The 16445-nt window shown below is 41.2% G+C and overlaps 1 protein-coding gene across 1 annotated transcript in view; it reads left to right on the plus strand.

Annotated features, from left to right (window-relative positions):
• Positions 1-8053: 8053 nt before the first annotated feature.
• The window catches only part of LOC146633542 (voltage-dependent T-type calcium channel subunit alpha-1I-like), a 205034-nt gene continuing 196642 nt past the window's right edge, over positions 8054-16445 (plus strand). Inside the window, exon 1 of the mRNA XM_085351531.1 lies at positions 8054-8301. Within this exon, the coding sequence (XP_085207657.1) occupies positions 8054-8301 (248 nt within the window). The remainder of the gene's footprint in view (positions 8302-16445) is intronic.

Consider the following 16445-nt stretch of genomic DNA (forward strand, 5'->3'; position numbering starts at 1 on the left):
AAAAATGGAATCAAAAAATCAAACTACCCAATTTGGCGCAAGCAGTGGTGTGACCTGCATAGGGATTGAGTCCCTTATATGAAGAACACACTGCTGTTTATGTCTTTATTTGTTCGTATGTATTTGTCTTGAAATGTGCTGCCTCTTGGCCAGGACTCCCTTGAAAAAGAGGTCTTTGATCTCAACGGGACATTCCTGGTTAAATAAAGGCTAAATAAAAAAAAATAAAAATAAAAATAAAAAATAAAAATTATGCAGATTAACCTTTTCTATCTTTTATGTCCCTCAATGTCCCTCCTCAGCTAGCCAATAAGAGCAGGTGAGGCCCATTGGCAGTAGTGTCGTCAGATGGGCTGCAAACTACATTTAAGACTGAAATAAATTAAACAGCCACTTCTTTTATCCAGCTCAAGTCAGTGCATTTAGATATGAACATGGGGTTCAGATGATCTGCTGAATTTAAAACTGGAAAAATAGGTTCTTCTGTACATGATGGTGTTTCTGATTTTGAGGTTTACAGCAGTTGCTCACAAACTCTTCTTTCCCATCTTTGATCCACCATAAGCCAGTGAAGGATTGTACAATTTGATAGTGGATTTCGAGAACTTGGCTTGAGTCTTCGAGTTTACTTTTTTTTTTTTTTGTTGAGGTTTGGTCATATTTTTCAATCTCCTAATAATTAAGCTAATAAAAGTTTGCATTCAAATTCACCATACGTTTGACGCAACGCTCTGATGTCACAGTCACTGATGTTGCCAGATACTAACTGTAATTAAAGACTAACAAACCACAGAGTTTCATGATTTACTGAAATCCCTGCATGCCTCCACATAACACAGTCACATGCAATGTGTTCTCTGCCTAGTTTACTTTCTTAGAATAAATAGATCTGTGTAATTTTGGGCAAAGGCACATTATTTTTTCTTTGTCTTTTTTTTTTTTTTGGCTGTGAAGTTGCATTTCTATAATGAACATGGGCTTAAACTGCTGACCAAAAATATTGCCTTAATGGTGAAAGACTTAATTAATCACATTCAGACTGTGTCCTGTTTTCTACAAATGTAGCTGAACTATTTCACAGGCACTTCTCTTAGCCATTGCAGAATATTCCAGACTTTTACCTTCAAAATCTCAAAATCTCCTGGATCGCTGTCAAGGTTTTGTTTCATTGCCCATCTGCACTGTGAAGTGTTGTCCAGTCAACTTGCTGCATTTTGCTGAATCAGAGCAGACAGTGAATCTCTGCACACTTCAGAACTCACTGGGCTTCTTCTTCTCTCTTTTATATTGCCAGTAAACGCCAGTGATCCAGTGGCGTTGAAAGCCACACATATCCATGCATTATGATGCCTCCACCTTGTTTTACAGATGATGTTCTGTGGTTCAAATTAAAAGCTATTCTGAGGGTTCTCCATAATTCTTTTCCCCACAACATTTTCATACAGTTTGATCTTAGTTTAATTTCTCCATAGAATAACATTCCCTAACCGATTTGGCTGTGTTGGATAGTTTTTCTGGCAACGTCTAATCTGGCCTTCTGGTTCTTAGGGATGATAAATGACTTACTCCTTGAGTTGAACCTTGTGAATTTTCTCATGAAGCCTTCTCTGTATAGTAGATAATGAGAAGAAGAAATTTCCACACCTCTCTAGAACATTCTGTACTTGGCTGGATTTTCTGGAGGTTGGTTCTTTACCATGGAAAGCATCTTGAAAGCATCCACTACTCTTGCTTGTGTATATCCAGCCCTTGTCATTGTGCCAATCTCACCGTTACTCAGAATGCACCACACATTTTTCTGGCCACTTCTAATAATTTAGCAGGTTAAGGATGGCCTGTTTCACTCGTTTTTAAACATGTGGGCTCATAGCAACAGCTTCCAAATGCAAATGCCACACCTGGAATCACTCTTAACCTGCCTAATTTAAAAAGACAAAGTCAACTAATAGTTCGCATCTGTCCATTTAATGGCTTTTGACCATACAATTACATTTAAGCACTTAAAAATAAGCCACTGTGTGTAAAAATGGTTGATACTCCTCAACGGTTGATGCAGTGTTTGTCTTCAACCCCTGAAATTAAAGCTGAGAGCCTGCACTTTAAATTTGTGTTGATATTGTGATAAAAAATGAAAAAAAAAATATCAGTGTCTAAAAGTATATGGACCTAACTATGAGTTCTTTCAGTTTCACCCTTAAAATCTTCCTGGATATTCTTTATTTCAATTTTATGACTTACTGTAATCATCTCACGACATTGTTAGTCTGCTATACTATTTTTTGTGCACGAAAACAAAAGAAGATTTTTGGAAGAAGTGTTTTTTTTCTTCTATATCCGCTTTTATATCCACAGCCACAGAGTTATCATCATACCTAACTTGTTTGGACCTATTTTGTAGTTCTGTGTACCCCATCTCTCGCCCTGTGACAGCTGGGAAAGGCTCGAGTTATCCACAAGTCAAAGAATTGGATAAGTCAAAGAAAATGGATGGATGGAAGGTGAAAGCATGGAGCCTAGCTGGTGTAAAATAAAACAATGGTTCAGAGAGGCAAAATTTACATTGAATGTTGACCTTAAACGGCAAGGCAGAGATTACTTTAAGCTGTCCTTTCAAGTTTGTCAAAACCAGTAAGGAGTGTGCAATAAAGTTGTTTGATCATACTCCAAAGTCCATTTGTGCTGACATATTTAAATGTTACAATGGTCCTAAAGTAGACATATTAGGGTTTACTTGGCGAGGTAAAAATGGAGAGTGGGAATTATGTTCCTCTCCATTATATGAGAGTCGCATTTATCACATTTTAGAAGGCAATTTTATGGTGCTGTCAAAAAGCCAGCCATCATATTCACTGCTGGCTCCCCTGTCAGTGACTGGTTTTTAAATATATTAGACTCTCTCATTGGCTATATTGATAGTCTCAGTAACAAAATAATGTGTTGTTTTGATCACTCAGCAATATGTGTCAAAGCTGGTTTGTCTCAGGTCACTGAATGAAGCGCAGCCTTAACTGAAGCGACAAGGAGTGTGTGTGTGTGTGTGTGTGTGCGTGCGTGCGTGCGTGCGTGCGTGTGTGTGTGTGTGTGTGTGTGTGTGTGTGACTCTGTCTGTTGTGAGGGGGTGTGTATGGTTCTTGTGCAAGCCTAAGTTGTCTTCTCAAGGGATACTTGCCCTGCAGTGATCCTAATAGCATTAGCCACTGTCTGTGTTGCAATGGACCAATGGTGCATTATGTTTTACACACACACACACACACACACACACACACACACACACACACACACCTGGGACAGTACCGATCATCAGGGATCTGCCTCGTGTTTTCAATGCTCAGTGTTCTCATTTTTCAGCCCAGTCACACATGACTATGTGTACACTTGTGTGTGTGTGTGTGTGTGTGTGTGTGTGTGTGTGTGTGTGTGTGTGTGTGTGTGTGTGTGTGTGTGTGTGTGTGTGTGTTCTCAGCTGATAATATTGTGTCACCTCACCATGACACAGTGAGAGAATTTAAGTGCAGCTGAAATGGGGTGTTTCTTTAAGTAAGTGTGACACTCAGGCTGCTGCCTGAGAGGGCTTTGTCGGACCCAGATTGGTTACATACCCACAAATATAGATATAGCACACATCACGCACAACTCGGCTGTATTTTTGGTTTTAAAAAAAAATCCACAGTAACTTTCCAATCCAGCCTTTCTAACTTCTGAAACTCATAATGCAACATTACAGGGAGCCAATTTTTAATAACTTTCCCCTGTGGAAACTGAGGATTATGAGCCACAATGTGTCAGATATGCTATCAGTTCTTTTCCAGATCTCCTGATTTGGATTGTCTTCCACAGCAACACAGCTGGCATTAATCATTACACAGAGGGATGCAGTGCCTCACCTTTTACCTCCAAATGGCTCAATTATTGTTGCTGTTGTGTGAAAACATTCTTTTTCTTCAAAAATTGAAAATTCTGTAAATGTACTCAACAAATTTATGAGTTTACAAGTAGGGGAAGTAAAGATCTGAGCCGTAAGGAGAAGCTGTCAGTTTTCTGGTTTATCCTCACCTATGCCCACGAGCTGTAGGTGACCGAAAGAATAAGATTGTAGATACAAGGAGAGTCACCAGGATGTCTGAGTTCACCTGTAGAGACAGAGTGAGGAGCTTTATTTGTTCAGGAGGGCCCTAAAGGCTTGCAGCTCCTCTGTATCAAAAATGCAACTTGAGATGTCTACGAGGCATTTTGGACGACTCATAGGTGAAGTGTTTCGAGCGTGTCCATCCTGGAGGAGACCCTGAAGCAGACCCAAGTCACGCAGGAGAGAGTATTTCTCTCGACTAGGTTGGTAACACCTCAGTATCCCCCCAAAACAGCCAGAGGCGGTAGCTGGGGAGAGGGAGATCTCAGCAGCACTGTTTAGACTGCTGTCCTCTGAGAGCAGGATGCAGATAAGCTACAGTATAGTAATCGATATATATTTTACATCTACTGCTGTCATACAAGCTAAAACACGTTCATCAAGTAACACTGAGCTGATTTCACGCAGAAATAACAATTTATAATTTTACAATATACTGCATTTCCATCTTTAGTCTTAGTGTTTTACACCTATAGTTCATTTCCTCTGGTCTGAATCAGTTGATGAGTTTGTAAACATGTACAAACTCATCATGATTTGGTTTATTTTCACCCTGAGAAAAATCCAAGTGAACTCCAAGCAAACTAAAGTGTGTTGCTACAAATCATGTGAGAATGTTCAGTCCAGTCATTGGCCAGATGTATCTGGGGCGGGAGCTGCAAAAGCAAATACAGGAAGAAGGTGCTGTGTTCTGCACTACTGGAGAACACAGAGAATTTACAGTGATTTCACAGATTGCACATGTATAGTACCTTCCTGCATTGAGAATGCAAAGCATAAGTGGCTACGGGAGAGGTAGATGGTTAAGCTCGAGATCACACCATAAACAAACTGTCCTGTAGTTCATTTGGAGCCTTACTGAGGTCACCTCCTCCAAAGGGTCTCTGTGTGATTACAGTGTTCACACTGGCAAAAATGAACCATTTAAATGGACCGCAGGGGTGAAAACAACCCAAGACCACTGTGTCCATTGTTAACCATTTGACTCTCCTAAACAATCACATATTTTCCCAAATCTAATGTCACTCCACAGCACGCACAGGTACCAACATACTTTTTGCTGGGCTTTTAATAGTGGTAAAAACTGCATGTATACTCTATTTGTCGTTCAGCAGCCATGCCTCCGGGCTGCCTAGAAGGGGTATTGGCTAGTATAATATCCCTGTTGTGGTGCACAAATTCACAATGATGCTAATCGCAATTGTCGCTCTGTGTGTGTGTGTGTTTTAATTGAAAAACAGCTCTTTCATGTCACAGTTCAAGATGAGTCAGTTAATTTGGTGAACAGCTTCAAAGGCCTGGAGACGGGCAAAGGTCGCACAGCAGGATTCAAATGTCATATCGATGGATTTTAGTTGCAAAAACAGGCTCGATTACTGGTTTACATATCACGAATAAAAAATCCTTAACCAAAGATACCGGCCGAGTATAATGGAGAATTCAGACAACAAACTGTTGTTATTTTAAGCCTCAAATTCTTCATCTTCATCCATCTTTTTTGAGCTTATTCAGTGAGTCACTGAGAGATTTAGACTTTACTTCCATGCCTGGGGTATTTTTTAATCTAAGCAAGAAATAAAAACACAACCTTTCACAGCTTTCTACATTCAAACTGGCCGTTTGAAATCACTGCACTGAAGAGTGTGTTGCCTAAATAATCCACAATATGTTTTTGGGTTTTTTTACTGTTATTTTCCATCCAGCCTCTTCCTGTGTCTGTCTCAGACTGTCGCAGTGAGTGTGTGTGGGAGGGGGAAAGCAAGTTTTTCCATGGCTCATCACAGCCTTTAGCTCATAGTGCGGCTAAATGGGTGACTGTATATCCGTTACCCCAATTAAGGGTGTTAATGTGCGAGAGCGTGTATGTTGAGAACGTGTGAATGTGTCTCTGTGTGGATGTGTCAGTGCGAAACATCAGTCAGGGCCTTGTGCGTGGTCTCTCTCTCTCCGTCGCTCCGTCTCTCTCAGCATCTCCGTGTCACACACATTCATCAATCATCATCATTATGCACGAAAAAACACAACAACACAGAGGAAGCTTGCCCAGCATGGAGGGGTGTTTTGAAAGAGAGAATCACAGCAAATGAGTAGGAGTGATATTATGGTGCAGAGAAGTTAGATAAAACAATTTTGTGATTTGTTTTTTTTCACTGTCGTTACCACACACACACACACACACACACACACACACGAACACTCTCCTTCCAACCGTTTCTGCAAAGCTGTCTCCTACTTAATTGTACTCGCCGGTAATAGCTGCAGGGTCTCCCTAAGAAGCTTTGTCATGGGAAATAAAACACAACAGAGTAAGAATAAACTTCCTTCCGCCACAGGAAGCAGCTGTTGCCATGGTAAAGCTTATTTAAAACAGACAAGTTACAGTCCGGTTAGAGAGACAGCATGTGCAGTAAACAGATATAGAGATATGCAAACATTCAAGTTGGTGACTTTTCCCTTTTTCGCTTTCTCTACCTGGTTTAACATCTTCCGAGGATTATCTCCGGAGCTGTCAGATATACCGGCCCCTAAATCACCGCTGTCCTATTTTCTCTCCTTGTAATGAATAGCCCTTAATATCATTACCCTATAAAAACAAAGTCTTTTCTCCCACTGGCTCTTAATCCCTCTATAGGATTTAGGGCAAACAAACACATTTACTGATCCATGCATGCATGGAAATGACGGAAATCACGCCCACGTATACATGCTCGTAGTTATCTGCTTGTGTTTGTAGCTTGAACGTGAGGTAAATTTCGCCTTGGTGATACTACACAGAAAAGTGATCATACATTTTTAAAGTGGCAATAAAACAAAAAACCTGTCCACACCACACAAAACTTCCTCTTGTTGCTTTTCAGTTTCTGTCACTTCCACCTCTTTGCTTTTATATCCGAAACCAGTTTAAAAACCTTTCAACAATGAGATCTTGTCCGTGTGTGTGTGTGTGTGTGTGTGTGTGTGTGTGTGTGTGAGAGAGAGAGGGAGAGACAGTGTGAGTGGGCATGTGTGAAAGACTGTGCATATGTCCAGCTCTGCACATGTCCAGCCTTCTCTTGGCTCCTTGCCTCTTGCTGGCTGCCTCCTTTGGCTGCCAGTTAAAAGCAAGAGCACTACCAAGTCCGGCATGTTATCATGCATTCACTTAGGCTCCGGCTGCTACCGGCCAATGGAGGAAGCCAAAAGAACAAAGTTTCTGTCATTCTGTCTTTCTTTGCGCTTTTTACTTCTAATATTATCCCTCCTTTGGCTTTGAATACCCAATCAAACACAAACACTTCCTAGCCAGAAGTAACTCACGACAGCAGCCAGCACTCCAGCCAGCCTCGTGTATTATTGTGCAACGTGTAAAAACGCTTCAATATGCAGGCGTGTGTGTAGCATTGCACTGTTGTGTGCCTGTGTGTATGTTCTTTTTTGTGCACTATACCCACAGATAAATGTGATTTCCTTCATGAGTTAAGTGGTAGGTGGAGGAAAGGCATTTCCTTTCCCACAACGCTGTGATGGAGCTAAATGAATCGTCAGTGAATGCACAATGAATGTTGACACTGACTTACGCGTCGCTGTTGTATCCTGCCATGTGTGTGTTGGACAGCAAAGGGTGATTCTTATCATTAAGGAATCCATCGTCTTATGTAGACAAGTGAGTTTATGATAAGAGCATTTGGTTTCATTGGCGGTAGAGACAGCCGGAGAGTAACGGGCCTTTGGGGCTAAAACAATCATTAAATGTCTGTGAGTTGATACTATGATGGTCTGTGGCAGAGTATGTGTATCCCCAGGACTCTCCTTTCAAGCTGAATAATTCAGTTAACATGTACAATATTAACAAGTTTAACATTTCACAATTTTACCTTATCAAAGTCATTTTGCTTCTGTAATCCATGTGTCAATTTCCTCTGTGTTTCAGATCCCAGCTGGCTTGCCATGACGAGCGAGGAGTGTCCTGTGCCGCTGGGGAGCATTTCCTCCGCAGGGCCAGGGCAGAATGAGGAATACAGCTCGGCGCAGGCTGATGACATCATTGAGGAAATGGGCCCAGGTGACGATGTCAGCATCGGCAGTGACCTGAGCACTCTCGTGGTGCCCTTCCCAGAGCTAGCGCCCGTGGTCTTCTTCTGCCTCAAGCAGACCACCTGTCCTCGCAACTGGTGCATCCGTATGGTCTCCAGCCCATATCCTTTGGTTCACTGATGGGATGGATCAAGTTTGACCTTAAAGATAACCTGTAATCTTCATCAAGCTACATTTAATCATCAGTCACCTTTTTCTATTTGCCTGTTCAGCTGCAGCATTTTTCTGCCCGTTCATCATCCCCCTTCAGCAGGGTCATAGTTTGAGTTCTTTCTGCTTTCTCAAGTCTCTCCTTCATGTTTGTTTGAGACATCATCATCCATCTTGACACTGACCTCTTTACCCCAACCCATCAACCCTCACTGCTTTATCTTGTGGATTTCGTCAGAATCGTCTCAAAGTAAGTGTGTTTGCACTGCTTTGCAGTGTGTGTGTGTGTGTGTGTGTGTGTGTGTGTAGGTGGAATAGATTATAGTACAATTTACTGTCACCAGTCACAGTGCAAGACCTGCTGTTTTGCTCAGTTGAGCAGTGATGATCTGTCATTGTCATGTGTAAGAAGCAGAGGAACCTTTATGCTTTTTCAGAACACCTTTTGCTCCCAGCTGTAAGCCAATAGTATTATTTTAAAGATATTAATTACTTTAAATGTTTCATAGCACATTGTTGAGCACAGGGTAATCTGCTGACAAGCTAGTTTCCTTTACACTGTTTTTAATCATCTCTTGAGTGTTCCTCGCAAACGTAAACTAACACAACCAAATAATCTATATGTTGAGTCTATTTTCCACTGAGATATAATATTCAACTCCGTTTTTCTTTATTAAACTATACTTTGATGGGACATGGGAAGGATGTTTGCCTGTGATGATTTTGGCTTCTTAAAGTTGACAGAGAGCTCCTGTTGGATGGATCCCTCTCTTTCTCCTGGACTATGCTTTATTTTGCTTGAATTATGTTTGATATAATCCGAGTTTCCCCCCAGAACTTTAGCTTCTATCCACAATTACAATAAAAGGCTGAGTAGAATTTTAGAAATGACGTTTTCTATGCATTTATACATATATTCATGCATTTTAACGTTTTTGAAAGTTGTTATTCAGACGAGTTTGATTTATTGAGATTTTTTGAATGGCAGGATAGACATGACCCTGGCATACCACAGTGACAAACTGATTTTGATTAATCATGAAATGTAGTCAAATGTAGAAAAAGCCTGTTAAATGCCCTGTAATATTCAGTCTTCACTGCCCATGCATGTGCAGCAGGCTGGTGAGGGGGAACTAAAACCATACAGTAAAATGTCTGTATTACACGCAAACAAATGTGCAGCCAGAAAATCAGAACGACAGAGGGAAAGTGCAAGCAGTCAGACAGACAAAACTGGACAGCGAGAATTTCTGTTTGCCTGTCAGACTCTGTCTTTGATGTTTAAGGAAGAAAAAAAAAATCAGAAGGATTTTACAGTGCTAGCTTGCTAATGCCTGTGCTCTGCTACACACAGTTGGCTCCAACACGGGGGTACAAACACCGCCTGTGCATACACGTGTACTGCAAAAACACACAACCAATTGGTGATTGTGTTGCTTGACACCTATAGTGGCTCAGACTGTAAGCATGTCAAAACAGTGTGTCTGGGAGAGCAGGTAATGGCTGTTATTGCTGTAGTTGAGGTGATTTTCTTCTGGCTGATTCAGCTTGAGGGACTAGAAGACGCATAAACACACTTCAGTTGCCATGGTGGGTTACTTTTACCTTTAGTGCAACCAGGTTAGTAAGGATTAAAGCTTCCTAAAGAATATATCTGAGTGGCCCTGTTTATGTGTGTGTGTTTGTGTGTGTGTGGGATGGCTATGCAAGCACAAGCCTAGTGCCTTTCTTGTGTAGGAATAAGAGGATGTGCATGTAACTGCAGTGTGTGTGGGACTTCAGCTGGAGCAGAAGTTTGATGTTTGGTGCACTGGAACAATGATTTGTACCCGTTTGAATGCGTGTATTGATCGCGCTGAAGTAGTCGGTGCTGTATATAGAGAGGTGTGTTGGATCGCCTGTGTCGACTACATATGAGCCCGGGGCATTTTTGTTTGTTTCAAAGACATTGAAAAAAAATGCCAATGTGATAGGATTATAAGTTAAGCCCCATTTCACTTCATCAAACAGTGTTTTGCTTTTGCTCAGTGTAGTGTGTCTGAAGTAAATTTTGTCTAGATGTGAGTGAAGGGGGGGGGGGGGCAATAAATGGTTGTTTCACCAACTCTTTGCCAATCAATAACTCTGTCCACCGCTCAGTCGCTGTGAGAGGCCTTTGGTGACACACACACATGCACACACTTACAGTACAGTGACGCTCTCCCACGCTCGCCTGCAGCAGAGTACCTGGAGCACCTCTCTATATTGCACACCACACACTTCCTCTCCCCCTGTGTTGCTCTTGATTGTTTTCAAAATCCTTTTACTAATCTTATCTCTTTCCCAATTTTCAAATATGTTAATGCTGACATTTGAAATGATTATGAGATGAATTTAAGTTTCTTACTATAAAGTTTAGCTGCCAGTTTTTCTCTCCTAATTTTCTCTTTTCTTTCGTCATCGCGGATCTCTCCCTCTTTCTCTCTGTCTTTCTCCCGCTTTGCTGATCTTCTTCCCTGTCACTGCTCTTACGCCACCTCTGCCATCACACTCCTCGACTTTGCTCCTCCACTCACTCCTCGTAACACGTATTTGCACAGCTACAGTATATGTGTTGTGTCCGTTCTCGCTGACTTGTACACTGTGTAACATCTGCCCTGCAGGCAATTTTTTTCCAGTTTCTTGTATAATTAGTTTGACATTTTTTTTTCTTATTTTCAATAATAGGGCCTCCGCTGTGCTGTGTCGCTTTATACTGACTCAGAGATACATTCCTGCAGCTGTTATTTCGAGACTGATGGCATCCAAGCATTATACGTCATGTAAAAAACATAACACTACCTCAGATGAACAACAACTCATGACATATTACACCATATCATTATTTAGTTAGCACAAATGCCGAAACATTGTGTAAGAATACTAAGTGTACCCCATGATTTAGTAGCTGGTAGAACCACTTTTATCACCAACAAGTTAAACTGATCATTTTCTATATGACTTCTAAGTTCTGTATGATGAGGTGAAGCAATTTTGCACTGCTCTTCTTCATAGTGTTGCTTCAACTGATTGAGGTTTCATTTGTGAACAGCTCTTATCTCAGCATTTCAGTCGGGCTGAGGTCTGGGCTTTGATTTCGATCACTGCAGCACCTTGATTGTTTCTTTTTCAGCCATTCTGCCTTGCTTGGGATCATTGTCCTGTTAGCTTTAGATAGCAACTTCTTTAGAATCCTTGGCTTTGTGTGGACACACCGTAATGCTACAGACAAATTGCTGAAACTCTTTAATCGAATGCATTTCATTAGCAGCACCTGGGTGTTACCTACACTTTTTATTCTCAGAGAAGAAGTAAGGCTTTACTTAGTTTTTCACAGGACTGCATAGAAACCTGAGACTCCACAGCCATGGGCTTTCACGCACTGACAGATACAAGCAGCGGCAAATTGACCATCTAGGCAGCAGTCGTAGCTCCACTGCATCACATTTAAATTTGTGAAATCATCACCCTCTTCCTTCCTGAAAGAAAATCAATTTAACAGCAAAACCATCAGGAGTTATATGCTCAACACCTCACAGTGTTAAGCTCAGAACAAAAGGATGATAACGTCTATAAATCTAGCTGCGCCTAAATATATATTTAGATAACACTGCCTGTTTTTATTAAATTGCTATCTTGTTGCTCTGAGCTTTCGTTTGCCTTTGTCATGTTTGTAACTGTCTCCTTATGGATGTTGTCTGATACGTCTTCCTACTTTTACCTGGCCTTCGATGGCTGCTGCCTGGATTTGGCTGCACTTCGTTTAGATTTTGTTTTAGCAGATTTTCACGGTTTACCATGTGAAACTTCAAGTGAGTTCTCTGTGATGATGAAACACCAAAGCACACACGAGGAAGACGTTTTTAACCATACAATCAAACAGATCCGGAAAAGGTAGCGCAACGGTCAGCAGCAGAAAGTGCAACAAGATGTCAGAATGACGTGAAAAAGCAGAATTCACATGAGCAAATATTTCACAGTCAGTGTAGAGTTTTGTTATAATCTCCATCCAGTCTGCTGCACTGTGCCTTGGCTATATAGGAAGCATTACATGTCATCAGTAATTTATTCTGAAGATCAAGATGAGAACACGTCAGGACACTCATACCAATTATGCCAGAAATAGTGCAATTAACACCATTCAGTGTAATCCGACCTGCTCAGAGAGACATCACTCTTTTGTGCGCCTATTGTGTTATTGCTGTGATTGTCACAGATCCTTCTGTGGAGTTTTGCTTTTGGATATTCTAGTTTTGTAAATATATATATATATGTATGTGTGTGTGTGTGTGTGTGTGTGTGTGTGTGTGTGTGTGTGTGTGTGTGTGTGTGTGTGTAGTAAATATGCAACAATAGATATTTAATACCACTCTTGCTCAATAGAAATAATTTCTCCTGTTAAATTAATGACCTTTGCTTGTTTGAGTCTTCTAACTTGCAGTTATAATTGCAAACTGGGTATCACTGTTAACATTGTTTAGCACTAAGTGGAAATGCAGACCAATTACTTGTAATGTACATAGTTTCAGAAAAGAAATGCCCTGCCCTGGATGATGGTATGAGTTCCTAGTAAGCAGAGTGTTGATTGCTACATAGATTTGGGCTTTTTTTTCCTTTATTTATCCAAATATCGTTATAATTAGTTGCAGTTCTAATTAGCGCTTTCTAGCCATGCTCATTCGGGAACCTCTCATCAGTCCTCTGAGACCTTCTATCAATAACTTGCTTTGGTTTCTCTCTCTGTTCCCGTTTCCTATCATTCTCTTCGCATTATCTCACCCTCTTTCTTTATCCTCTGATTGGCTCCTGCGGTGTTCAAGTCGAGTGACTGGCCTCTGTGGCCCGTGATCCTCTCTGCCCTGACAGCTTGTTATCTCCATGGTGACGGATGGCTGAGGCGTTTCCGTGCTTCGCTCTTGACTACAGCTGAGGATAGAGCACACACCTGGGACACATCACCTACTCTCTCTCACCTCACCTTCTCCCGTTTGCTCTCTTCGGTTCTCCCACTCTTTTTCTTCCTCTGAACTTTTTCTCTCCATCCTTCCACTTTTCGATTGTTCTGTGTGGAGGAGCTGCTGCGGGGCCACACAGTAGATTTATGCCTTTTCTTTTGCAGTGACACTTCCTGTGAGGTGTGCCACTTGACGGGTGGTTGTATGTGTAGATGCTGAACGCTCGTTCCACTTGTTTTGACAGATGTTTTATTAAAGAACATCAAGTCTGTCTTTAATTCACAGCGACACTCTGTCTTTCTTTTATCTTACGCTTGGTCTCCTGTCTGTTTTCTGTCACTTTTTCCTTTTTGCCTTCTCTTTTGTTACAACTCACAAATTCAACCGCTCTTTTACTTGGATGCATCGCCTTCCCTCTTGCTTAAGATGTTGTCACTTCCCAGATTACCATTTGTGCCTTCATCTTGTGCAATAATGCAAGTATTTCGCGTATTTTAATGAGTCTCTGCTTCAAGTAGAGTATGAACTGTTGTCCTTTTACCTCGGGGAAAGTCTCCCTTTTTTAAATGAGGTGCAAACATTAATGAGACTAACCTCTCTTAAAATAAATACAACTTATTAGAATACTAATGCTTACGTTTCCAAAATAAATCCCAGTGCTAATGTTAACACACATACCAATACTAATTCTTATGATCCCCACTCTTACATCACTCTTTCACACTTCTTGTCTCCCCCCTCCTCCTTTTCTTTCTTGTCCCTCAGGTCTAGTCCAAACTCCATTAGTGCATGTGCTGTCTGAGAGAGAGATGAGAAGAACAGTAAAGAAGAGATGCAGGATTTAAAGTGACTCTAATGACTACTGTAGTACCAAGCCTCAGTGCATACGCTCTCTTTGTGACCTATTTTAAATGCATTATTCTTTCATAATAGTTAGCTTGCGCTGAACATGTGCATGGTTGGAGGTAGCTTAAAGTTCATGTTTTTTTTTATGCTTAAAGATAAAGAGAAATGCTAAAACAGGACATGTGATGCTACATTGTGTAGATGACCGGTCAAATAACACCTTGTTTTCAGTAGATTGATCCCCGGCTCCTTCAGTCCACATGTTAAAGTGTCCTTGAGACCCCCCCCCCCCGCCCCATGCATTCATGGTAGTGTGAGTGTGCATGAATGAGACTTGTAGTATAAAGTGCTTTGAGTGCTCAATTTGAGTATAAAGGTGCCATTTAAGTAGCAGTCCACTTAGATTGTGTTACTCCATCTGCTCTGTTTGTTTGGGCCATTCTCTTGCACTCTAAAGGATGCTTACTCTTCTGCAATGCATTTTTTTAATGCCTGAGGTCAACCATCAAAAGCAGCAGATGGTGGAGTAGGTGGAGGCGAGCGTCAGGGTGATAGTGAGTCCAGCTATGATGTAGTGTTTGGAGACAGAGGAGCTAACTAAAAGACAGTTGAGTGACCAGGATTAGAAATGGTTATGTCAGAGGGCTCAGATTGAGCCATTTGGAGCCAAAGTTAGAGAGGCAAGGCTGAGATGGTTTGGACATGTACAGAGGAGAGATAGAGGATATATTGTAAAGAGGATATTAAATATATACAACTAATATATGTGATGTAAATGTAACAAAGCCTCTGCTTCAGTGTGTGACAACTCAGAGCACTTCTAGCCAGCTAGTTTACAGTTGTCTGCAGTCCATCATGGAAACAGTAAATCAGAAACCACTCTGCCAGTGGCTTATGCTTATTGACTATTAACATTTGAGAGGATTGCTATAAAGAGTGATGTGTGAACCTCGTGCCCTGTTTAACAATGTCAGCCTAAGGTGTCCTCAACATGTGAATTTTCCTTCTGAATGACTTCTGAGTTCGGGCAGTCATATGACGTTTCTCTAATCTCAATAGCCATTAAAGACTCTTTACATCCATGCATTCATACACACTCATTCTGTGATAGATATGCAGTGTACAGTACAGATGTACAACATCACACACTTTGTACTGCGCACTATTGTCCAAGAACTCACCGTAGTTATGTTGTTCAGGATATAAGTCCACACGTGTTGTACAAAAATGCATTAGTGTCAGTGTGTGTGTGTGTGTGTGTGTGTGTGTGTGTGTGTGTGTGTGTGTGTGTGTGTGCGTGTGTGTGTGTGTTATTACAGTTCACTGTGTTGAATTATGGATTATGTGTACAGTGGTTTTTCAGCTGTAGCCATAATTGGGTTATGGGTTGGTGCAAAGTCACTTTCTTAAGAAGAGAATTACATTGAAATGGCTGGCTGACATTATCCACCTACTGCTTTGGCTCTCTGCTATGCTATATGCTGTATATTACAGCAATCCTTTAGACAGCAGTGCCTATTTGTCTGAACTCAGGAACAGCAGGGCAGATTGCTTTAGATAAACCATGGAGATAAATGTCAAAAAGGAAAAACCTATCACACACTCACAATCGCACACACATATGCACATATGCACATATGCGTGGACAAATTTATCTTTCCCCTCATTTTGTTTTGCACCTGTCATCCTGACACTCTCGCTGCCTAATTTTTTGACTTATCAAAGAATCATCTCTTTCTTTCTTTCTTTCTTTTTCTTTCTTTTATTTTCCCCGTCAGCTCAACTCAGAAGCATTGCTTTACACAAACTGGGACTTTTGAGAGAATTTAATAAGTCATTTAATGGCTCCATCACCACTAACTGCAGGGTACATTTTATCCAAGTGAGTGCTTTGTAGTTTGCTATTTCTCATCTATTATCCACAAAGTGCTACATAAATTGCATGACTCATTCTTCACTGCAGAGAGTCTGGCCTTGCTTACGACCTCAGTAAAAAATCTCCTCAGATTTGAACATTTCAAATGCAGGTTTTCCCAGAAATACAGGTCCATGATTGAGGGTTACAGTGAGCATGGGCGAGTAGCTTGACCAGGTGTGACTGAACAGCCCTTTTGCTGGCAGTCAGGGGAGAACCGGACACTTCAGTTCCATCTGTGACATGTGATAACAACATGTCTCTTGCATATAAGTGTTCAGTGTGAGTTCTGCTGCTTGTCTACACCCCCTGCCTCTGTTCAAGACGCAGAAGACAAGCTAAATGATGCAATGGAGTGCAT

The sequence above is a fragment of the Diplotaxodon limnothrissa genome, linkage group LG4 (assembly GCF_057381915.1).
Source record: "Diplotaxodon limnothrissa isolate DT_005_m linkage group LG4, D_limnothrissa_male_GT1.1, whole genome shotgun sequence".
In the NCBI taxonomy this organism is placed as follows: Eukaryota; Metazoa; Chordata; class Actinopteri; order Cichliformes; family Cichlidae; genus Diplotaxodon; species Diplotaxodon limnothrissa.